Below are 24,851 nucleotides of genomic sequence, written 5' to 3'. Positions count from 1 at the left end.
GTGCTGTGTGGGGACCCACAGGGGCCCTGCCAGTGAGCAGAAGCAGGTGGGGCCCTATGGGATGGGCCTGAGCACATTGTGCTGGGGCATCTGTGTAGAGTCTGGGCCATCTTGACAGCAATAGAACATTATCTTCCCCAAACCATTCTGAAGTCTGCTCAGCCCATGAGAGACTGAGGGTCAGAGAGCACCCAGAACTGGGGGCACCAGCTCAGGGACTCCTGCAAATGTCTAAGAGAAAGCTGGGGTTACCGGCTCTCTCACAAGAGCTTGGTCCACTGTCCAGACTTCATCAGGGTGGGAGGGGAGTGAGTAGAGACCAGCTGAGCACACACCCTGCTCCCCACAGATCGACTGGGACCAGCCGGCAGAGGCCATTCACAACTGGATCCGTGGGAACGACAAGGTTCCAGGAGCCTGGACAGAGGCCTGTGAACCTCTGCAGGTATGTCCCTGCATGGCTGGAATCCAGCCAGGTGCATTGGTATATCCCACTGGCCATAAGACTGCCACACATGTTTGAACTGGTTGGTATAATAAATAGCCACTGCCCTGGCCCCCACTCCCACTGGGTGCCCCCTAAACATCCCCAGGAATGACAGACCTACCCAGCCTCCAGTAGCTAAACGATAGATGTCCTGCATAGCTGGAAGCCTCCAGGCCCTTGTAGTGCCCCTGGGGCCCAGCTGTATTGGTTGTGAAATATTTTGAGTCTCACTGCTGAGCTTGCAGAGACCCGAGGCCCAGTGCTGACTCTGATTTGGCCTTAGGCAGAGTGGGGCAGCACATTCAGGGCCAGGCTGACCATGGGCAGGCCAGATGCTAAAGATGAGCAGCCTTGGGGGTCACAGACTCTGGTGAGGCATCAGGGGTGGCAAGACTGTGTGTGGTGGTCTTTGTGCAAACCTTGAAGGCAGTCCTGTCCCCAACATGGTCTCAGACTGTCCAGACCCTTGACCCTCAGCCAACTGCCCAGACTGTGGCAGGAAGCCTGCTGTCCTCATCAATGCAGAGCCCTTTGTAGTAGCAAATGCACCTTCTGATCAAAGCAACCACTCCTCGGTAGCACCCTGAGAGCAGGTGGCCTCACTCCATGATGCCTGGAGCACGTTCTTCCCCAGTCTGTGCACCTGAGGTCTGAGGCCATGGGCCAAGGAGAAGGGGCTTATGGGGCCAAGGAGAAGGGTCTTATTGCAGAGTTGAGGCAGACCTGCTATCAGCTCCTTGAGGCCACTGAGGCTCCTCTAGGTCTCGTTTGTGCCCCAACAGAAAGGTCCTCAGGGGTCACATGGGCTTTGAGCTGGCTCCCAGGTCTCAGCTGCCCCTGGCCCCTCTCCCCCTCCCAGCCCTGCTCAGACCTGCCTGGGCTGCTGGCTTCGGGGACTTCTTCTCACCTACCGTCTTCTGGTTTTTCTTCCCTTGACAGAAACTGACATTTTTCAACTCAACGCTGAATACTTCAGGCCTGGTGCCCGAGGGAGATGCTTTGCCCATCCCAGGAGCCCATCGGCCAGGGGTGGTCACCAAAGCGGGACTCATCCTCTTTGGGAATGATGACAAAATGGTAAGGGCATGGCTGTGGGTTACTTGCCTGCTCAAAGCCACCCGAGCTCCTGTCCTTAGACTCAGGCCTCACAGGAAGACCCTAGGCTCCTCTGGAGAAAATGGAAAAAACCAGACCTAGGAGGGACCACCGACCCTGATCTGTCCCTGACCGCCTGGCTGGCCCTGAGCAGAGGGTGTCCGAGGCAGTTTACCCACCTCTCTGTTCTGGGAAAGCTGGGCTCCCTACCCTTCCTGGCTAGGCACCCATCTCCAGGCTACTGATTTTCTACATAGACACAGTAACAGTCTGATCTCCCTTTCTTTCCCCTGCACAGGCTGGGCGCCCTGTGTGGGTGTCAGAAAATCCAGAATCAGAGAGAAGCCCTCCCAGGGAGCCTGGGCTCAGGGCCTGTCATTGGTCTATCAGAAGCACCTCTGGGCGTGGGGTCATTAAGCCTCTGTGCCTCAGCTCCCATCTCTTTGAACAGGGATGCCATGGGGACTTAGCATGTGCAGAGCCTTGGGAGCCATGCCGGCCACCTGCTTTTGTTATTAGCAGACTACAACTCAGGGTACCAGCAAACACTGATGGAGCACCTTTTATGCCAGAACAATGTATACACATTAAATTTAATCTGCCCAATAACACTATGATATATGTATAAACATAATATCCTTATAGAGGAAAAAAACGGAGATTTAAATAACTTGCCCAGCATCATCCAAACTAGCCTGTGGCAGAGCTGGGATTCAAACGCTGAAATTCTGGCTCCAAAGCTGTGATACTGGTCTTGGCCACGGTAGCTTCCTGTTCATATGCGCTCTACTACTCCTTCTCACATGAGCAGCCGGGGGTAGGGAGAGGGCAGGCAGGGGTCTTCCCACACACTGAAAGGTCTGGACAAACCCAGTGGGCACGGTACCCCCAGCCATGTTGCTGTGTCCAGCCAGCTGGAGTGAAGCGTGGCAGTTTGGGGCCTGGCCTTTGCTCAGTCTTGGTGTCCAGTCTGCTGTGCTCCCCTGTCAGAAGGTCTAGGCTGCTGTTGATGTCTGCAAGGTAGTGTTTTGGGTATCCAAGATTGATATATGCAGTTGCAAGAGAATATCTGTCTGTGGTCAGGTTCCCTAGAAGCAGCATCTAAGGTAAAATTTCTTGTGCAAGTGATTTATTGAGGCAATGTTCCAGAAAATCATGCCAGGCAGTAAGGGCAGAGGAAAGCAAAGCAAAAGTAAAAGTTCAGGAGAAGTTTAGCCTGGGGCTGCTCCCAGGGTGGGCTTTGGAGTATTAACTGCACTCTCCAATTATACCTGCCTGTCCCCACCTCTGGCAGCCTTTGGTTTCAGTGGCCCTTGGGGTGGGGTGGAGGACCCCCCAGGCATCATCCCTTGGCCTCTCTGTGTTCGGGAACTCTTATCCATCCACAGCAAGCAAGGAGGGGACAGTTCAGGCCGTTATCATCCATCCCTTGCTGCAGCTGGAGGACAGGGCACCAGCCACGGGGTCTGAGCGGGGCACCCACAGCGTCTGCCCAGAGACCCGCAAAGACAGCAGTGCAAAGAAGGCAACTAAGTGTCTAAGAGGAAGCTGGGGTTACCGGCTCTCTCACAAGAGCTTGGTCCACTGTCCAGAGGTGGTCAGGGTGGGAGGGGAGTGAGCAGAGACCAGCTGAGCACACACACCCTGCTCCCCACAGATTAACCCAGAAGACCTTGGGTTGAAGCATCTCTCAGGCATGCCCTGTGGGGTCTGGCTGGGCTTTAGCTTGCAGAAAGCGCCAGAACATCTTTGAAAGGCAAAGGGGTGACGGTCAGGCCGAGAGGCCCGTTCCAGTTCTGGCAGAGCATGCATAGAGGGTGCCATTCTTCCATCGCCACTCTTAACGCGTAGAGACATGCACCCACCCGTGAGCTTATCCATAACTCTTTTTTATATGTGTTTTTTTCCTGGCCCCTAACGAAAGCATTTGTTGAAAAACTATTGATAAACAAGCAGGCCCCAAACAATTCAAACATGTTATTAAATACAGTAAATCTGAGGCAGACACTAGAGTATCCCAGAGTCATGAGCTGCAATGGGGGTAGTTCATGTCTGGCAGCCAGAATCCCCTTGAACTGATGGCTGGACGCAGGCTCTACCCAGGACTAGCTTGAAGTGCTGTCCTGAAGCTGCAGACTGCAGGGCCGGCCAGACCCTTTTTCAGCCTCTTCTCTTCCCACCTCTGTATCCCACACAGGCATCTGGTGATGTTCTCCAGGTGTTTCTGTGGCAGTTCTGGGAGCTGCTGGGTGATTGCAGGATTAGTTGTTTTTCTAAGTTTACTTTCTATGTGGTGCCTGAATGACATTTTCTTTTTTTGATCGGTAGGAATCCTTTTTTATAGAAGTAATAAAGTCATTACACTTAAAAACAAAGTGAAAGTGTGGTGGGAGTGAGTGATGGAAAATCAAGCAGCTGGTAGGGGACACAAGCTCTGTAATTTCCTCTTTGTCCCTGGAATAGTGGCCTCCCCACTGTGAACTCCTCATCACTAACCGGGACTCCTGCTCCATCCTCATCTGAAGGGTGGAGACAAGGCTGGAGTGCCCGGCACAGCACCCTGTGTGGAACGTCTTCATCACTGCCTCAGGTCTGACCACAGGAACTGTGAAATCCTTCCTTTTGCAGCTGCTGGTGAAGAACATTCAGCTGGAGGATGGCAAAATGATCCTGGCCTCGAACTTCTTTAAGGGGGCAGCCAGCAGTGCCCTTGAACTGACAGAGGCGGAGCTGGTTACTGCAGAGGCTGTGCGGGTAAGAGGCAACTTCAGGGCTGCCATCCAGTTGGGCAGGTTGTGCCGAGCACATGTGTTCTGCAAATCGCGCTCCCCAGAGTTGGGCAGTGCCAGCCTTCTGTGGGTGTCTGTGTTGGCCCCAGGTGCAGTGTTGGTTCTGTCTTGTCTTGAGCTTTCTGTTGTCTTCTTGCTGCTCCTTCCTCTGCAACTGGGACCCTGGGATCTGGCCAGTTCAGTCTGACTCTTCTAAGGGCTCATTGTCAACAGTTAACGAGTGAAACAGAAGCTCCTGGAATATTTGAAAGAGTCAGGTGTCAAGCCCATGTCCCCGTGATTAGAATGTGAGCACTGGAGCCTTCCAGAAAGGCTGCACCAGAGGCAGCATCCCGGGCTGTGACCAACACAAGCTGCCTGTGAGGCACACCTGGGCTCCAATCCAGCTTTGCCCCAGTGTGATGCTGTAGGGAGCTTCCCTCTCTGAGACTCAGTCTTCTCAACATGAATTTCCATCTACGCTCACTTCCCGGGATTTGTTCCTGACCCTTCATGCTCCCTCCCACTGTATCCTTCTTCCCTGGGTGGAGAGAAGAGAGCTGTGGGAAGACTTTCAAGAGAGAAGGAACAGCAAATGGCAAGGCCCTAACAGGGCAGAGGCCTCCCTGTGTTCAGGGAGTTGCCATAGGAGGGCACTGTAGCTGGAGCCCGGGGGTGAGGGGTAGAGTCAGGCGGGCACAGCTGGGGACCTTGGGTGTTCACAGCACATGTGGGGCAGGGCTCAGCAAGGACGGACGTGAGGCACTTGTGTGATCCAAAGGCACTGACAGCCAGTAACTCCTTCTTGAAAGTGGAACACCTTGAATGTCTGTTTTCCAAACATATCCCTGGAGCAGTTGCTCTGGCCCTAACTTGGTCTGCCCTGGGGTTGCAGGGCCAGCTGGACAGACAGCCCTCCTGGAGCCCACAGCTGAGTGGCTGTGGGGGTGAGTTGGGGTCATCTGTTTGTAGATGTAGACTTGAGTCAAAAGATGCTATCTTACAACAGCTGCAGCTGAGTCCTGCATCTGTAAAATGGGAATAACAAGCCCTTCCTCAGTGGATGTTGTGACTGGTAGAGGAGATAACACACATGAAGAGGTTTAGTTCAGTAGCTGGCATCTTTGAGGAACTCAGTACCCATTGGCAATACATCTAAGCATCTCATGAGAAAAGCAGATACTTCTAGAGTGTGTACTCTGGACAAAAGTTCTCAGAAAATGAATTTGGAGAACAGAGACTTTATTCCAGTGACCAGTTTGCAAACCATCCAAAGGCAGCTTCTGGTGTAACAGGAAGGTGCGTTCCTGAGAACAACGGGAAGGGTGGGATTTTATAGAAAAAGCGCTCACCCAGGTCCCCATTCAAAGGAAGGGTTGAAACCAGTTCTAATTGGTTGGTACAGCTGAGCCCTGATTGGCTGGTACAGCTGAGCCCTGATTGGCTGGTTCAGGTGAGCTCTGAAAGACCCAAAGATAAAATGTTGCAGGTTTTGGGGGAACCCAGAGTACATGTGTGACCCCTAGAAAGCAAATGATCACTTGGCTGTGTTTTAAATTTAGGCCCAGTTAGCTTCTGGGGATCCATCTTGAAGGACTGGCTCTTTCAGGTTTGCATTTGTTCACCATGCACATTCAGAGTTGCAGGTCCTCCTGGAAGAGCAGCGTGTTTATTCATGATAACAACTCTATGCAGTAGGTGCCTTCAGTACCTGCATGTCCCACCTGCGGAGCCAAGGCCTGAGGAGTGGAGTCCGGACTCTGGAGGGCTGGGCTCAAGTCCTTCTCTAGCTGTTCACCATGCAGCCCCCTAAGGCCATCGCTAGGATGGCTATCATTAGGCCTCTTGCTCACAGCTGCACTTGGCCTCCAGGATGTGTGATCTGGAGACCAATGGGGTAGAGGGAACATGGCCAAGACGAGTAGAGGCCAGTCTGGGGCTGTGCAGCTCCCTGGGGTTGGTGGAGGGGCCTGGCCTGTGACTGTCCAGCAGAACACTCCAAGAGCCCACTGTGGGCTGGGCAGGTAGTGGGCCACAACCCCCTATGCCCTCCTGAGCTGAGGCTGGGCAGGTGCTGCCCATGGTACAAACGTTGTGTTTACTGACTCTCCCTGTAGTCCAGACTCTGCCTGCCTCACACATGGAATCCTCACCCAGCTGCTGTCAGCACTGAGGGGCTGTCTGAATTTTGATGGCTTGGTGGGCTTTGGCTTTGTGGTGCACTCAGTGACCAGTCTGCCGCACTGCCCCTCTGTGGCTCCACTCTCATCTGATAAGGGCCCTGGACACTAGCAGTAGCCATCCAGTAGTGGACGACTGGTGGCCCCAAGTGGTGTGGTCTGAGGCAGGTAGATCCTGCCAGTAGAGTGGCCAGCAAAGGTTTCGGGGAAGAAGTGACACAGGAATTGGACCCTTAAGGATGCCCAGGACTTAAATATTAGCTGGGGAGTCAGAGGAAGGTGTCGCCAGCAGGCGAGAGCCTAGCAGAGGCCTCAAGGGGCAGGCAGCAGGTGTGCGGCAGACAGCGCGTGGCTTGTCGTGGTGTTGATGGTCACCCTGAGGATGGGAAGGGCAGATCCATGACATTTTTCCAAGAAAGAAAGAGGAGAGCCAGGGGTGCTTGTGCCAGGTGTTGGGGGAACTGGTTCTAATTGGGCCTGAACCAGCATCTCATGCCTCACCCCCCATCCTGGGCCCACGATTGACAATGGCCTGGAGTTCATCCAGAGAGTGAGGACCTGGCCTGATATTGCTGGGGCCCCTCCTGGCTCCCGCCCCACCGGGCCTCACCAGCAGCCTGCCCAGAGAGCAGTCGTCCCATCTTGACTGCTGGACCGCCTTACAGGGTGCCTTGGCGGGAGCTGAGCACCCACATCCACAGGGCCGACTGGCTGGGCACTACTGCCCTCCATAGGTCCCAGACTCAACCCTTCATAGGACACAGACCAGTTAGCATCTTGGTGAGGTCGAGACCCAGGTCTCCTGAGCCCATGTGTGAGCCTCATAGTCACCGTCAGGCCCACCCTCTCCCCAGCCTCCTGCTACAACACCTGGGCATCGGTGTCACCCTGGGGACACCAGAACCTGAAAGCTAACACCAAGGTGAGTGGGGCTAAGGAGCAGCTGGGCCCTGCCTTTGTAGTCCCCAGCCATGCCTAGAGGCCTGGCATGTCTGTCCTCCACCAGCTGGACTGCCATGGGGACCCCAGAGAAGCCGGGGGTTGAGGTGAGGTGACCGTGAGGACAGCAGCCAGCATCAGAGAGGCCTGGGCTGTGGCAGCTCCTTCTTTCCCAGAAGGTGGTCACTCCAGGACCATTAAGCCTCCTGGGAAGAGGCAACATCTTGGAGGGTACATAGAGAAGCCCAACCTGGCCCCAGGCCATCCACGAGTCTGTTCAGGGGTTGCTGTCCCAGAGTGGCACTTGTCCCCAGCTCCCCTGGGGCCACCCTCTCACCAGACCTTGCTTTGCAGAGTGCTTGGCAGCGGATCCTCCCCAATGTACTGGAGGTTGAAGACTCCACTGATTTCTTCAAGTCAGGGGCCGCATCTGTGGACGTTGTGAGGTAAGGCCAGGAGTGGAGGGGTCCTGTCCCAGGTACTTGGTGCTGTGTCACAGATCTCTGCAAAACTGAGCAGCAGGAAACAATCATTTGCTTACTCATGGATCATGTGGGCCAGGGACCCAGGAAGGGCCAGTGTGCAGGTCTCCTGCATGCACACCTGGGTGGGCAGCACAAATGAATGGTTGCCAGTCTTTATGCGAATGTTAAGAGAGGCGCAGTTGCATGCAGCCTCCCCGGGGAAGTTCTAGGAAGGAATTTGGGAGGAGTTGATTCAGAAGAACAGTACTGAGTTCATGGGGAGAATTGGGGTTATGTATTGTGCCAACCATTTGTGCTGTGCAACAACGCACCCCAAAACATTGAGATTTCAACCAACACCATGTCCTTGGCTCACAGTTCTATGGGACGACAGTTGGTGCTGGGCTCAGCTGATTTGCATCAGATTCAGCTGCTGTCAGCTGGCCTCACATAAGCTGCCGGTCAGCTTGGGGCTGGCTGGTCCTGTGGTGGTGCTGGGTTCCAGGAGGGAGAGCAGGAGCCCGTGTTCATTGCATTCTGTTGGCCAAAATGAGTCACAGAACAGGTCCAGCTTCCAGGGGTGGGGAAAGAAGCTCCACATCTTGCTAGCAGGTGCTGCACCTTCACATGGCCAAGGCTGTGACTGCAGGGGTGGGCGCTGTGACCAGTTTTGCAATCTACCATGCATGAGTTGGGGCTGAGTCGGCTGAGTTGGGCCTATGTGCTTGGAAACCTTGGGCACTGTGGACCTCTAGTAACTCACTGTGAGGCAGTATGCAGTTTAGAATAATTGTTTTGTAAAAAATATGCCAAGAAGAAGAATGTCAGACACCTGAGAGAATGGTGTCCAGAGGCCAGGCCATGCCTTGTGTACAGCTACCGAGCTGAGGATGCAAAGAAAGCAAAACTGCTTTTCTGTATATAGTTAAGAGTGTATGTCCTTTTAAAAAAAAAGTGGCCAAAAAAAAAAACCCCACATAATACAACATCTACGCTCTTAAAATTATAACTTTACATTGTAGGATTGTTAACTATGAGCACAGTGTTGGTCAGCAGATCTTCAGAACTCTCTATCGTACAACTAAAGCTTTCTATCCATTGAACAGCCACTCCCCGTTTCCTTCTCCCCCGGCCCTGGCAACAGCCATTCTTTTTGCTCTATTGAGCTTGGCCACTCTAGTACTTCATACAAGTGGAATCATACAGCATTTGTCACAGAAAATTGACTGGCTTGTTACACTTAGCATGATGTCTTCAAAATTCAGCCCTGTTGTAGCACATGGCAGGATAGCCTTCTTTTTATGGCTGAATCTTATTTCATTGTACAGATAGACCATATTATCTGCTCATCTGTTGATGGACATTTGTGTTGTTTCCACATCTTGGCTGTTATGAATGAATGTGGAAGTGCATGGGAATTTGAGATCCTGATTGCAGTTCTCTTGGACAAATACCCAGCAGTACGATTGCTGGGTCATATGGTAGTTCTACTTTAAATTTTTTGAGGAACCTCCATATTGTTCTCCATAGAGGCTGTACCATTTTACATTCCCACCAACAGTGTACAAAGGTTTCATTTTCCCTGTATCCTTGCCAATACTTACTTTCCTTCCTATCTTCCTTCCTCTCCCCTTTTCTTCTTTCCTTTTGAACAATAACCAGCCCAACAGTGATGAGATGGTATCTCATTGTAGTTTTTATTTGCATTTTCCTGATGATTAGTGATGTTAAGCATCTTTTCATATACCTGTTTGTCATGTGTATGTCTTCTCTGAAGAAATGTCTGTTCAAGCCTTTGCCCATTTTTAAATTGGATTATTTGTTTTGTTTGCTATTGAGTTGTAGGAACTCCTTACATATTTTAGGGATTAACCTCTTATCAGGCATACAATTTGCAGAAGTTTTCTCGCATTCCATGCTGATTGTTTCCTTTGCTTTGCAGAAGCCAGAAGCTTTTTACTTTGATGCATATCACTTGTATATTTTTGCTTTTGTTTCCAGTTCTTTTGGTGTGATATTCAAGAAATCGTTGCAAAGACCAATGTCATGGAGACTTTCCCCTATGCTTTCTTTTAGTTTTACAGTTTTAAGTTTTACTTTTAAGTTTTTCATATATTTTGAGTTGATTATTTTTATGTGTGGGGCAAGATAAGGATCTGATTTAATTCTTTTGCATGTGGACATCCAGTCTTTCCAACACCATTTGTTGAAGGGACTATCGCTTCCCCATTATGTATTCTTGCCACCCTTGTTGAAGACTAGTTGGTCATATATGTTTAGGTTTATTTCTAAGCTATCTTGTTCATTGGTCTATATATCTGTGTTTATGCCAGTATCATACTATTTTGATTATTGTAGTTTTGTAGTAAATTTTTAAATCAGGAAATGTGAGTCCTCTTTGTTCTTTTTCAGGATTGTTTTAACTATTCACAGTCCCTTGGTAGTCCATATGATTTTAAGATGATATTTGTAATTTCTGCAAAAAACCATGGGATTTTAATAGAGTTGGCATAGAAATTGTAGATATCTTTGGGCAATATTGTCATCTTAACAATATTAAGTTATCCAGTCCGTGAACATAGATGGTTTTCTATTTATTTAGATCTTCTGTAATTTCTTTCAGCAATGTTTTATAGTTTTTAGTGTACAACTCTGTTGCCTACTTGGTTAAATTTATCCTTATTTTATTCTTTTGATGCCACTGTAAAGGGAATTGTTTTCTTAATTTTCTTTTTGGATTGTTCATTACTAGTGTATGGAGTTGCAACTGTTTTCTTGCATTTTATTTTTGTATCCTGCAATTTTGCTGAATTCCTTTATTAGCTCTAACAGTCTTTTGGAGGCGCAGAATATTTAAGGTGTTCTTCTTCTGTGTTTTAGACATGGTCTTGCTCTGTCACTCAGGCTGGAAAAGTGGTGTGATCATAGCCCAATGCAGCCTCAAATTCTTGGGCTCAAGTGATCCTCCTGCCTCAGCCTCCTGAGTAGCAGGACTGCAGGCATGCAGCACTATACCCAGCTAACTTAAAACAATTTTTTTTACAGACAAGGTCTTGCTATGTTGCCCAGGCTGATTTTGAACTCCTAGTCTCAAGTGATCCTCCCACCTTGATCTCCCAAAGTGCTGGAATTACAGGGTGATGCATTACACCTGGCCCATTTAAAGATTTCTACATGTAAGATCATGTTATCTGTGACAAGATATGATTTAACTTCTTCCTTCACAATTTGGATTAATGTTTCTTTCTTGCCTAATTGCCCTGGATGAAGCTTCCAGTACAGTAGTTCTACCCTTATTTGTGGTTTTGCTTGCTGAAGTTTAAGTTACCCATGGTCAATCATGGTTGGAAAATATTAAGTGGAAAAGTCCAGAAATAAACAATTCATATGTTTTTAAATTGAGCGCCATTTAATAGAATGATGAAATCCCATGCTGTCCCACTCCATCCCACCTGATATGTGATTCATCCCTTTGTCCAGGATATCCAAGGTGTATGCACTGCCCACCCATTAGTCACTTAGTAGCCACTGGTGTTATCAGAAAAAGCATAGAATATGTAGATGGTCCCAGACTTGTGATGCTTCAACTTAGGATTTTTTGACTTTATGATGATGTGAAAGTGATACGAATTCATTAGAAATTACACTTTGTGTACCCTTACAAAATTCTGTTTTTCACATTCAGTACAATATTTAATAAATTGTATTAGACATTCAAAACTTTAGTATAAAATAGGCTTTGTGTTAGATGAGTTTGCCCAACTGTAGGTTAATGTAAATATTCTGAGAACATTTAAGATAGCCTAGGCTAAGCACTGATGTTCAGTATGTTAGGTATAATAAATGCATTTATGACTTAACATTTTCAATTTATAATGGGTTCTTGGGATGTAATCATATCATAAGTCAAGGAGCACAGTGTAGGCTTCAGCCCTATACGTGGTTTCAGGCATTCACTGGGAGCCTTGGAACAACCCCCGCCCCCCACCCCGCCCATGGGTAAGGAGGTACTACTATATTATATTGAATAGAAGTGGTGAAAGCAAGCATCCTCATTTTGCTGCTGATCTCAGGGGAAAAGCTTTCAATCTTTCACCAGTGAGTATGTTAGCTGTGGGTTTTTCAAATATGGCCTTTATTATATAGATGATACTCCCTTCTATTACTTTGAGTGCTTTTTAATCATGAAAGGATATTGAATTTTGTCAAATTCTTTTTCTGTATTAAATGAGATGACCATGTGTTTTTCTCTTCATTCCATTAACGTGGTGTGCTACATGGATTGATCTTCATAGGTGAACTACCTTGCATTCCAAGAATTAATCCCACTTGGTCATGGTATGTAATCTTCTTAAAATGCTGCTGAAATCAGTTTGCTAGTATTTTCTTGAGGACTTTTGCATCCGTTTTCATAAGGAATATTGGTCTGTAGTTTTCTTTTGCTATAGTATCTTTGTCTGGCTTTGGTGTCAGAGTAAATGCTGGCCTTATGGACGGAGTTGAAGAGGTGTTCTCTTTTCAGTTTTTTTGGAAGAATTTGAGAAAAAATGGTGTTAATTTCCCTTCTAATGTTTGGTAGAATTCACCAGTAAAACCATTCAGCCCTGGGCTTTTCTTTACTGGAAAGATTTTGATTACTGATTCAGTTTCCTTACTAGTTACATATCTATTCAAATTTTCTATTTCACCATGAGAGAGTTTTGGGAGATTGTGTGTTTCTTGGAATTTGTTCACTTTACCTAGTTATCAAATCTGTTGCCATATAATTTATCATATATTTTCTTATGATGCTTTTTATTTCTGTAAGATTGGTATAATGTCTCCCTTTGATTTCTCATTCTAGTAATTTGAGCCTTCACTTTTTGTGTCTTGGTCAGTCCAGCTAAAGGTTTGTTAATTTTGTTGATATTTTCAAGAAAACAAAATTTGATTTTGCTTATTTTCTGTATTGTTTTTCTGGTCTCTATTTCATTTATTTCTGTTCTAATCTTTATTATTACTTCCTTCTTACAGTTTTGGGTTTAGATTGCTTTTTAATCTAGTTCCTTAAGGTGTACAACGTAGGTTACTGATTTGAAGACTTTATTCTTTTCTGATGTATGTATTTACACCTGTAAACTCTTTCTTAGCACTACTTTTCCCGCATCTCATAAGTTTTGGTATGTTGTGTTTTTATTTTCCTTTGACTAAAGGTATTTTCTAGTTTCTCTTGTGTGTTCTTCTTTGACCCATTAATTGTTTAAGAGTGTGCTAGTTCATTTTCATATATTTGTGGATTTTCCAGTTTTCTTTCTGTTATTGATTTCTAGTCTCATTCCATTTTGATTACAAAAGATATTTTGTAAGAGTTGAATATTTTTACATGTATTGAGACTTATTGTGTAACCTAACAAATGATTTATCCTGAAGAATGTTCTGTGTGCCCTTGAGAAGAATGTGTGCTCCGCTCTTCTTGAGCAGTGTTTTGTACGTGTCTGACTGGTTTGTGGTGTTCAAGTGTCTTATTCCCTCGAGTTGTTCTATCCATTTTTGATAGTTGGGCATCTAAGTATCTAACTACTATTGTAGAAATGTCCATTTTTGCTTCATATATTTTAGGGCTGTGTTAGGTGTGTATGAATTTATAATTGTTATATCCTCTTGCAGCATCAAACTTTGTATCAATATAATGTCCTTCTTTGTCTCTTGTAAACTTGTTAGATTTAAAGTCTCTTTTATGTTACTATTTGCATGGAATATTTTCTCTGTCCTTTTACTTCCAGCTCTTTTGTATCCTTATATCTAAGTGATTCTCTTGTAGCATATGTATGGATGCTGGGTTATATCCAGTCATCCAGTTTGTGCCTTCTCATGTTTAAACTTTAAATAGATTAAACAGGAGAGTTTAATCCACTTACATTTAACCTGCTAACTAATAAATAAAGATTTATTTCTGCCATTTTTTTTCTGCATGTCCTATTTTTTTGTTCCTCGGTTTCTCTATACTGTTCTTTTTTGTATTTGGTAATTTTTTTGCAGTGTATCACTTTGATTCCCTTGTTTCTTTTACTGTATGTTTTTAGTTATTTCTGGGTTGTTACTTGGGAATTACAATTAACATCTTAAATTTATAACAAGGTAGTTTGAATAATATCAACCCAGCTTCAATTGTATACAAACACTCTCATTCTATACATCTCTTTTCTTTCCCCTTTTTAGTATTACTGTCACAGTATACATTTTTATACATTGTATATCCATTAATATATATTTAAAATTATTGTTTTATACACTTGCCTATTGTCATATAGGAAAAAGAGAGAAGTTACAACCCCAATAAAATATGATAATATGGACTTTCATACTTACCTATGTAGTGGCCTTTATCTGTGTTCTTTATTTTTAATTGTGTCATCAATTTACTGTCTGTATACTTTTATCTCACCCTGAAAGACTCTTTTCAGCATTTCTTCTAGGGCAGGTCTACTGGTAATGAATTTCTTCAGCTTTTGTTTCTATAGAAATATTTTTTTATTATTATTATACTTTAAGTTCTAGGGTACATGTGCACAACATGCAGGTTTGTTACATATGTATACATGTGCCATGTTGGTGTGCTGCACCCATTAACTCGTCATTTACATTAGGTATATCTCCTAATATACCTTCCACCCTCCCCGCTCCCCACAATAGGACTGGGTATGTGATGTTCCCCTTCCTGTGTCCAAGTGATCTCATTGTTCAGTTCCCACCTATGAGTGAGAACATGCGGTATTTGGTTTTCTGTTCTTGCGATAGTTTGCTGAGAATGATGGTTTCCAGCTGCATCCATGTCCCTACAAAGGACACGAACTCATCCTTTTTTATGGCTGAATAGTATTCCTTGGTGTATCTGTGCCACATTTTCTTAATCCAGTCTGTCACTGATGGACATTTGAGTTGATTCCAAGACTTTGCTATTGTGAATAGTGCCGCAATAAACATACGTGTGCATGTGTCTTTATAGCAGCATGACTTATAATCCTTTGGGTATTTCCCCAGTAACGGGATGGCTGGGTCAAATGGTATTTCTAGTTCTAGATCCTTGAGGAATTGCCACACTGTTTTCCACAATGGTTGAACTAGATCTTAATTTATCTTTCATTCTTGAAAGATAGTTTTGATGGATACAGAATTCTTGGTTACCATTTTCCCCCAGAACTTTTAATATCCAACTGCTTTCTGACCTTAAAGGTATTTTATTGGAAGTCAGTTTTTAACCTTATCAAAGATCTCTTCTATATAATAAGCCATTTCTCTCTTGCTACTCTCCAAATTATTTCTTTTTCTCTGGATTTCAGCAAGCTGGGTGTAATGTGCCTTGGTGTGGATCTCTGAGTGTATCCTGCTTGGACTGCATTCAATGTACATCTTAGATGTGTATATTAATTTCTTTCCTCATGTTTGGGAGCTTTGGGACCATTATTTCTTCAAATAAATATTTAGAGAAACCTTTTTCTCTTTTTCTCTCTGGAGCTCCTGTGAGTATGTTGGTATGTTTCATGGTATCCTATAAATCCTTCAGGCTCTTTTCATTTTTCTTCACTCTTTTTTCTTTCTGCTTCTCAGACTGATTAATTTCAACTTTGCTCATCTTTCCTTCAGCCTGCTCAAAACTACTGTTAAACCCCTTCAGTGAGTTTTTTGTTGGTTTGTTTCAGTTATTGTACTTGCCAGCCCAAGAGTTTCTTTTGGACTTGTTATTATAGTTTCTGTCACTTTATTCTCATTTTGTTTGTACATCATTTTCTTGATTTCCTTTAGTTTTTCATCCATAATTTCCTTTAGTTCATTGAACATATTTAAGGCATTTGACATAATGTCTTTAACCAATAGTTCCAATATCTGATCTTCCTCGTGGATACCTTCTTCAAATTCTTTTTTGTTCCTGTGAATGGACTCTTCTTTCCTAATTCTTCATATGTTTTGTAGATCCTTCTTGATCATAACTGGACATTTTGAGTGTTATGTTGTGGTAATTCTGGAAATATATTTCTCCCACTCATTAGGGATTATTGAATCTTCCTTGTTGAGGGCTAGAACCATCTGTTTGTGACTTTTCCAAATTATTTTTGCAAGGTGTGTTCCTTATTGTGTGTTGTCACTGAACTTTCTGTTCCATTGTTCCTGCAGTCAGCCAGTGACCTGACAAAGATTTCCATAAATGTCTGGCTACCAAAGTGGAGGGAAAGTATTGCGTTTTATAATCTCCTGGAAGCTACTTCAGCCTATGAGGGTTGAAACAGTGACTGCCAGCCTTTGTGATAGCCTGTCAGCAATCAAAAGGAATATCAGTGCTCAGGACACAGTGCTGATGGTCAGAGGACAAGGTCCTTATTGCCCACCCTGGCTTCAGCAAGCTGTGCCTGGAATATGACCCAGCCCTGCTTCAACTTTTTGTGGCAGAGGTGGGAGGTGAGGGGTGGCAACCAATATCTTATGAGAGGCTGAAATTCACTGAAATTGGTTGACATTTACCAGCTTCTTCACCAGTCTTTCTCCTTGGTGCTGAAAGCATTTGACTAGACCCCAGAGTTCCAACATGTTTGATTCATGTAAGTTCCATGGTTATTTAGGTAAGGGGATACATTTTTGGAGCTTCCTGTTCTGCCATCTGCTGTCTAGAGATAGGCTTTTATTTCTTTTGGATAAATACTTAAGGGTGAAGTGGGAAGTATGTTTAATTCTTTAGAAACTGCTAAACTGCTTTCCAAAGTGGTAGTACTATTTACATCCCCACCAGCAGTGTGTGCAAGCTCCAGTTGCTCAGGGTACTACATCCTTCCCAATAGTGGGAATGGTCAGGCTTTTAAATTTTAGACATTCTAATAAATATGAAGCTATATTCTACTGTGGTTTTAATTTGCATTTCCGCAGTGCCTAATGATGTTGATTGTCTTGTCATATTCTTATTTGCCATCCTTATTCCATATTTCTCCTTTTGAGAGGCATCTGTTCAATCTTTTGCTCATTTTTAATTAGGTTGTTTGCTTTCTTACTATTGAGTTTTGAGGGTTCTTTATATATTCTGAATACAAGTCCTTTATCAGATAATGTGATGTGGAAACATTTTCTTCCAATCTGTGGCTTATGTTTTCATTCTTTTAACAGGGTTTTTTGGAGATTATTATTAATCTACTAATTATTGTTATTATTAGATGGGTCATCGTATTTAATCATCACAAAATAGCAGAGAGTCTATTATTATTTCTGTTTTACAGGTGAAGAAATTAAGGCTTAGAGGAGTTAGTCATTTGCCCAAGGTCACAAATTAGAAAGTAATGGAGTGAGAATTTGAATGCAGGACCATCCGAGTCCACAGCCTGGGCCCTTCTCCCCAGTTCTGGGCTCATGGCTACCCCGTAGTGCTGGGATGGAGCCTCTCTGGGGTGTTTGGCCCCACTGCCCCTGCTGCTAACGATGCAGGCCTGCCGAGCCCCTCCTGTGTCCCTATCTTTCCATCTCCTTCCTCCAGGCTGGTGGAGGAAGTGAAGGAGCTGTGTGATGGCCTGGAGTTAGAAAATGAAGATGTGTACATGGCAACCACCTTTGGGGACTTCATCCAGCTGTTAGTGAGGAAGCTGCGAGGGGATGATGAGGAGGGCGAGTGCAGCATTGACTACGTGAGTGCTGGGCCCTCCCTGCGGCAGGCCCTGCAGAGCCCTCAGGCAGCTGCATCTATGACTACATAAGACAAGAGGGGAAACCTGGGCATTCAGAAAGCCAGGGCCCCAGGAGCCCACCCTTCAGTTTCCCACACTCTCCCTGCACCCAGGATAGCCGGGTGATGTCAGTACAGTGGGGCCAACTCCCAGAGGATGTTGCTGTCTGATGCTCAGGACATGGGCCAAACTCTGAGTCCCAAGGCATGTGATCAAGATATTAAGAAGAGACTTTTAGTTCCCAGTAAGGAAACAAATAATCCTTACATTCAACTTGTGTGTATGGAAGTGTGATCAGTAATTGAAAATCTATTCTTTAAAGAAATTAAGAAATCTTCCCTGAGCTATCTTGGTAGACTGCCAACTCCCATAAGAATGGGCTTTGGCGTAGTTAGTTTGGCGGGTAGATTGGAACAAAAGTGGGTGAAGAAAGTACAGGGGGCCAAGGTGGACCCCAGAGTGTCCTTGGGATTGAGGACAAATGACTGATGAACAGATTTCAGGAAGAGGATGGCATCCCAGAGGTGCCTGCATTCAGGCAGAAATTGCCAATCCACGGGGATGTGAGTGGTGGGGGCTGCCAAGGGCCTCACTACCCACTGGCATTTCTTCTGTCTGAGAGTCCTCTTAGCCCATCCTGAGGAGGCTGAGGAACCAGCCCAAGGCGGCACAAGGAGTAGGTGGAAGCGCAGGGCTCCCACCAGGCAGTCTGGCCTCAGAGCCTGTCCTTCATCTCTCTCCTGCTCAGCTGTTACCCACATGCAGCTCTGAAGCCCCAGGAGGCCCCTGGGCAGTGCATGTGTGTGGCTGTGTGGTCCTCTGTGTATGCCTCCTGTGCCTGTCAGTGGGTTTGTGCTTGTCAGTGGGGCCTTTCTTTCAGGTGGAAATGGCAGTGAACAAGCGCACCCTCCACATGCCCCACCAGCTGTTCATCGGGGGGGCGTTCATGGATGCCGATGGCGCCAAGACCTTTGAGACCATCAATCCCACCGATGGAAGTGTGAGTGCAGGCCCAGCGCCCCTTCTCCACATTCCCCAGCCTCCCTGTCCTTCCTTCCCTGCCCCCACTGGCCTCTCGGGGTCCTGACCCTGAGAGCCTCTGCTTGGACGTGTGCCTTTGAGAGGGACGGGAAAGGATGCCAGTTCATTTCCAAACAACCCTACTGCAGTGGAGTAGAGAGGAGGTGCAGGGTGGTAGTGGGAGGCAGGAGGGCTCAGAAGGGTTTGCACCTGCTTCAGAGACTGGGAGCAGAATTCCTCCTACCCCAAGGAAGAAATTAGGCCACTGCCACACCTCCACACTTCAGCAGTAGCCCCAGTGTGAGAACTACCTTGTCTAATCCTTGAGCCCTCCACCATTAGGACATTCTTCCTCAACTTGAGTCCCGTGTTTGCCGCTCTCTCTTGACTGTGACCTTGTGGCATCATGAACCAAAGCACACCTATGGTAGATACACACATGAGCATATCTGAAACACAGGTTTCAAAGCCGGGCTTGCTCTTATGACTGCACACTGATATTTTTCCATCCTGTCCATCCTATAGAATCGGCTGAGTCCTTGCAGAAGACAGAGAGCACACTCAACATGAGTCATTTGAGGGGAGTTAATGAAAGACTTATCCGCAAAGGGAGAGGGAGGGGGTAGGGACACAGGCAGGACAGTGCAGTACCCTTGGGATGGAGCATCAGGAGGGGCTGAGGATGGGGCCTTGGCAGAAGGGGCATGGCTGTCTGTGGTGGCAGATAGGAGGCAATGGCTTTGCCCTCCCACCCCAGAACCCCACTGGCTCCCCTCACCACACCCAGCAGGCACCGAGGTGAGGGAACCTGCACGGATGGCACACTCAGAGCAGGAACAGGGTCAGGACCCTGGGGTGTAGACACACAAACAATCCTCTCCCAGGCCCCCATCTTCCCTTCCTGTATAAGCCTTCCCAGGGCTGCCCTTTGGCCATGCTTCACCTCCACACCTGCCCATGTGGCTGGGGGCCACCTCAATGGGGCCCCAGGAGGAGGCCAGGGAGGCGGGCAGGGGTGTCTGTGTGCAACTGGCTGAAAGAGAACTGGTCATGGCTTTGCTTCCACTATAGGTCATCTGCCGGGTATCCCTGGCCCAAGTCACCGACGTCGACAAGGCAGTGGCCGCAGCCAAGGATGCCTTTGAGAATGGACGGTGGGGGAAGATCAGCGCACGGGACCGGGGCCGGCTGCTGTACAGGTGGGAGCCCAACATGCACCTGCCAGCCACTGCCACCATCAGCTTCCGAGAAGGGGGTAGTGGGGGCCCTTTCTGTAGAGGCCCCTTTACCTGCCAGGAGGAGCTAGGTCCTGGGGAGGCCATGGGACCGAGGCCATCAGTTGGACCAGGCTGGGGCTCCTTGCCTGAGGCTCAGAAAAGGCTTCTCAGAGGAAGGGATGGGAGAAACAGGAGGCATTTCAGAAGAGTGGCCTCGGGAGGTGCCTGCTGGAGGTGAGGTGAGGAGGTGCGGAAGCCAAGGGCTGCTTCCAAAGTAGGCGCAGGCTGGGCCTCCGAGGCAGGCAAAGCACTTCCCTCGCCAGCCTGGGCTGGAGGGGACTTAGCTCCTGCACGCAGAAGACAGCAAGGGCCAGAGAGGGGCTGGCCTGGTCTCTGCTTGCTCAGCCTGGCTCTGACTGCTGGAATCTACAGGTCTCACATTTTCTTTATTTAAAAAAAAAAAAAAAATAAGCCAGAGAGAAAGGGGCCTTCTCTCTTTAGTTCCAGTTCAGACATCTTAGGCAAAAGGACTTATGATGACTTTAGCTTATGACCACAGAGTGAGAGGGAGGCTCGGAAGAGAGGTGCTGTGCCCCTGGAACCACAGGGCCTGGCGGGAAGGAGCAGTCACCCTCACAGAGGTGGGGTGATGTTCCTGGAAGAAGGGAGGGTGCGGCCAGATGAGCCGAGAGCACAGGCGTCTTGGGGCCTGGCTCTTTCCTGAGGTCCTGGGAACCTCTAGGGATGTGAAGCCGGGTTATGGCGTGGTCCCAGCGAGGCTTCTCACCTGGCAGGAGAGACCCTGCCTTGGCCTTGCAGTCAGAATGGCTTCTGTTTCTAGTATACTCCAGAGGCCATAAGAGCCGGGGCAGCCCAGCAGCAGGAAACGAGAGAGAAGAGTTGCAAGAACATGGTTTGCAAAACCTAATGGAGGTTAAGGTTGGGGCGGGGAGGGCTGTGGGAGCCAGGCATGCCCAGATTTTCGTAGGTTCCAGCCCCGTTTGCAAGCCCCTCAATTCTAGAAAGGCACTGGCCATGCCAAGCAGTCCCTAGAGCTCCTGGAGGTCAGGCAGAGCTGTGAAACAGGCACGCCAGGTGGTGGGAGAACCTCTGGCCTGGGCCCCGCATGCTTTTGGTGGACTGTGTGGCCAACAGCGCACGTGGGGTCCCTCCCTGGGCCTCTGCTGCCATCTGGTGGTTTGTGTCATAAGAGATCCTACTCACCCACAATGACAGTGAGGGGGGCACCCTGGGCAGCTGTAAGTGGACCCGTTCCTGCCCTGTGCAAACTCTCAGGCCCCGTGCAGACCTGGGAGTGTCCATTACTGGTTCTGCCTCAGCTCAGCACAACAGAGGCTGGGTCCAGGTGTCCTGGAGGGGGCAGAACAGGAGCTCCCAGATAAATGGCCGCAGAGCACCCTGTCAGGGTGGCGGGACCACCGTTGGTGTTAGGGAACACGAAATTCACTGCAGGGATCAGACATTACACAATTGTGGAAGCTGGGAAGAAGGATCCAGAGGGAGAGTTAGACAAGGTTCCTAGGCAGTCCCCTGAATTCCTGGTGGACAGGATAGAACCTCCAGGGAGTAGGAGCAGCTGTATCCAACTGCCAAGTGGGGTCACAAAGAGCTCTTGGGAAAGACCATAGGGAGCTGCTGGCTCTGCCCAGATACCACTGTGGTCCATGGTCAAGAATCTGACGGTGGTCCAGGCTGCTGGTGGTCAGTAGGGCTGGCTGAGCCTGCTAGGCACCCCTGCATCTGCCCTGCAGACCTTCAGAGGGAGATGGCGGCAGCTTCACTTCTGCACTGCTACCCTGGCACCCAGAGACCGGGCTCTGGGGAGTATGGGTGCCAGGGTGTCAAATTCAGCAGCCTAACTGAGCTGACAATAGAATAGTCCTGCAAGGCAGCCTCTCAGAGCTTCCCGAATAGTGCACTCGGGTGATGGCTACTTTAGAAAGAGTGTCCTGGGAACTGGATTGATGACACAGCCATGTCATACACAGGTGGAATTGTCTAGAAATGTGGGGGATTCAAGGGATTGGGGCTGATGAAGGAGAAGGATGTGAGCACGGGAGGCATGGCATACCACAAGCTTTAGTAGGCTGCAGGTTGGGCAGGGTTACGGAAGATGAGCAGTGAGACTGTCCTGAGGCTGCCATGTGGGCTTCCATGTCCAGGTGATAACACAGAATGATGCAGCGGGAGCCTCTGGGTCTGAGGGCTGCTAAGGGCAGTAGCAGCTTTCGCCTTATCACCACAAGGCCCTGTTTTATCAATGGGCAACAGCTGCTACTTGAAGTTCCTCCGGGTGTGCAAAGCAGCAGGCCCTAAGTGGCTAAAAACATACCTGTTTGGGCTACTTTAAGCCTAACTGGGAGTGGGAAAATTTGAGTTTGGTGCCAGCAGGCTTTGGAGCAAATGTGTCTCATTTATATAACAAAGAGGCAGCTCCTCTGTCCTCACAGCTGGGGAGCCCAGTCCTCTAATGGCCGCTAGATGGTGTTTTTACTTTTTTCCGTACCAATCGGTTTTTCTCAGAAACCGATTTACACATGGGCTCTTCTTGCCCAGGGTGGCCTCACTCAGTTAGTTTTACGCAGCAAACCTGAGCTGCATAAAACTAGCATAAAACTAGCCCAGCAAAACTGGGCACATGCTTCCCGCGTGCCCCGTGCTGTGCTGGAGCTGGGTGCTGCAGAGAGCAGGGAACTAGATAATGCCGTGCCTCCTGGAGCCTGGATTCCGGTGGGCAGGCAAATTGTGATGAAATTATCATCTACGTGAATGTCTGTTACAAACTGTAGTGGTGGGGGAGTGAAGAAAGGCAGAGGAGGTTATCAGAGGACGTGACAGGGAGCTCTGATCAGTCAGAACGTGGGTGGGGATTCGGGTCGGCTTCCCAGAGGGTACGGCATTTGAGTCCGTGTCTGAAGCAAGTACAGAAGGCTGGGAGGAGAAACAGGAGTGTCGAAAGAGGGTCCAGATGTGCAACACAGCCCCCCAAAAGCCCCAAGGCCGGAGGCCTGACTGACCTGAGCACCTGGAAGAGGCCGATGTGAGGAGGAGGAGGGAAGCAGAGGGGCTCGGCTCTCGCGGCCCCAGAATGAAATGGAAACAGGGCGGGGAGCTGCTCGGCCAGGCACAGAGTTGCAGATGCATCCTGAGTGGCAGGGACAGCTGCCACCGGTCCTGGTGGGTGGAGGCAGGCGAGGACTGAAGCAGGCCTGGGGTGCATGTGGGCTTTGTGGTGCCTGTGTGCAGAGGGGAGCAGTGTGGGAAACGGCTGGCAGGCTTTGATCCCACACTCGCCTCTGGGCCCGAGCTGCCCTGTCTGCAAGGCTGAGTTTGCTCTGGGCCTGTGGTCTCCACTTTCCCTGTCCACCCTCCCCCTAGGGGACGAGAGGGGCACCCTCGTAACTCCCAGGCTGCCCAGAGCTGCACATCCATCAGAATCAAGGGACGGCAACCCGACCTTGGCATGCTCAGACTGGAGCCGGTCTGTGTAAAAGTGCCAGCCCCGCCGTTGCTCCCTAGTCAGTCCTCCTGTGATGGGGATAGGGCCACCTCTCCACCTCTGGAGACGCCAGCCTCAGGAGCACGCCCCCACCACCTTGGTTTATTGGTGCTGGAAAGGCAGACGGGCTTTCTCCTGGTTCAAGCTTTCTGAAGACAGGAAGGGCGGCCTCTTGGGCCATAACCCCTTTGCTGTCTGCAGCAAGTAAGTGAATGCCTCTGTAGGGTAATTTCAGAGGAATAGGATAAAGTAGTGGATCCACAGATATTTCAGGAAGGAAGGGAGGGAAGAGCAAGGAAAGGAGAGAGGGGCAGAGGGTGTCATCCTCACAGCCATCCAGTGGAGTAAATGGTGCTGGCCCATTGCATGGATCAGAAACAGAGGTCCTCACATCTGAGAGTGGCAGATCTGGGGTGGAGGGCAGGGCCCCAGCTCCTTGAAGAAGGGCTTGTGAGGGCAGACGAGGCCGTGCCAGGCCTGAGCCCACCTCCCGCCTCCCCTCACCCTGGCCAGGTTGGCAGATCTCATGGAGCAGCACCAGGAGGAGCTGGCCACCATTGAGGCCCTGGATGCGGGTGCCGTCTACACGCTGGCCCTGAAGACCCACGTGGGCATGTCCATCCAGACCTTCCGCTACTTTGCCGGCTGGTGCGACAAGATCCAGGTGGGGCCCAGGCTCCCACCAGTGTGAGCACACACAGACTGGCCCAGCCGTATAGGGGAACTCTGAGGGCAGCACAGTAGTCTGCATGCTGCACAGCAAATGACCACAGCTGGTGGCTTGGAACAACACCTGTTTATTAGCTTGTGGTTCTGCTGGTGGGAATTCCAGGAAGGCTGGGCTGGGTTCCATGCTGAGGTCTCACAAGGCCAAAGCTAAGGCGCTGGCTGGACTGGGCCTTATCTGGAGGCTCTGGGGCAGAACCTATATCCGGGAGAGTTCTGGTGTTGATAGAGTTCAGTTCCATGTGGTTGCAGGGCTGAGGGTGCAGGTCCTTCCTGGCTTCAGGTCCCTGCCCAAGGCACTCTATCTCCCAGCGGCAGCAGGTCACTGTCAGGCTTGGGATCCCTGTGGCACTCTCTTCTGCCTGCTTTGCTGGGGGCTTCTGCAGTTATTCTGGGTTCATGGGCACCATGTCCCTGCCCTAAGGTCAACAGGGACAGTCAACACCATCACAGGAGGGAGTGCTCACCATATCTTCAGGCCCCCGCCATCAGTTGTGGAACCTGAGGGCCATTTGTAGAGGCTCCCTGGGGAGACTCACCCCTGCAGACTCACCTCTGCCAGATCTGGGCTCCATGGTTCCTCCTCTCCACCAGGGCATGACAGCGACAAGGGAGGTGGGCTGCTTGGTTACCACCCCCACTCTGCTGCCGTGTAGCTTCTGGCTGCAGCTGGCCCCAGGCCTGGGCCTCCTACACATGCTCAACTGCTTAGAGCTGCAGGGAGGGGGGCACCCGGCAACGCCCCCACCCTCACC

At 48.8% G+C, this 24,851-nt stretch overlaps 1 protein-coding gene across 1 annotated transcript in view; it reads left to right on the top strand.

Moving 5' to 3' along the window:
• Positions 1-24,851, top strand: part of ALDH1L1 (aldehyde dehydrogenase 1 family member L1) — an 82,198-nt gene that overhangs the window by 30,318 nt on the left and 27,029 nt on the right. The window contains exons 6-13 of the mRNA XM_025377392.1: positions 350-445; positions 1,427-1,564; positions 4,211-4,336; positions 7,824-7,915; positions 17,427-17,574; positions 18,494-18,613; positions 19,705-19,832; positions 23,884-24,034. Of these exons, the coding sequence (XP_025233177.1) occupies positions 350-445; positions 1,427-1,564; positions 4,211-4,336; positions 7,824-7,915; positions 17,427-17,574; positions 18,494-18,613; positions 19,705-19,832; positions 23,884-24,034 (999 nt within the window). The remainder of the gene's footprint in view (positions 1-349; positions 446-1,426; positions 1,565-4,210; positions 4,337-7,823; positions 7,916-17,426; positions 17,575-18,493; positions 18,614-19,704; positions 19,833-23,883; positions 24,035-24,851) is intronic.

The sequence above is a fragment of the Theropithecus gelada genome, chromosome 2 (genome assembly GCF_003255815.1).
Source record: "Theropithecus gelada isolate Dixy chromosome 2, Tgel_1.0, whole genome shotgun sequence".
In the NCBI taxonomy this organism is placed as follows: Eukaryota; Metazoa; Chordata; class Mammalia; order Primates; family Cercopithecidae; genus Theropithecus; species Theropithecus gelada.
The sequence above is the reverse complement of the archived record's forward strand: the minus strand, read 5'-3'. Positions and strand labels throughout refer to the sequence as shown.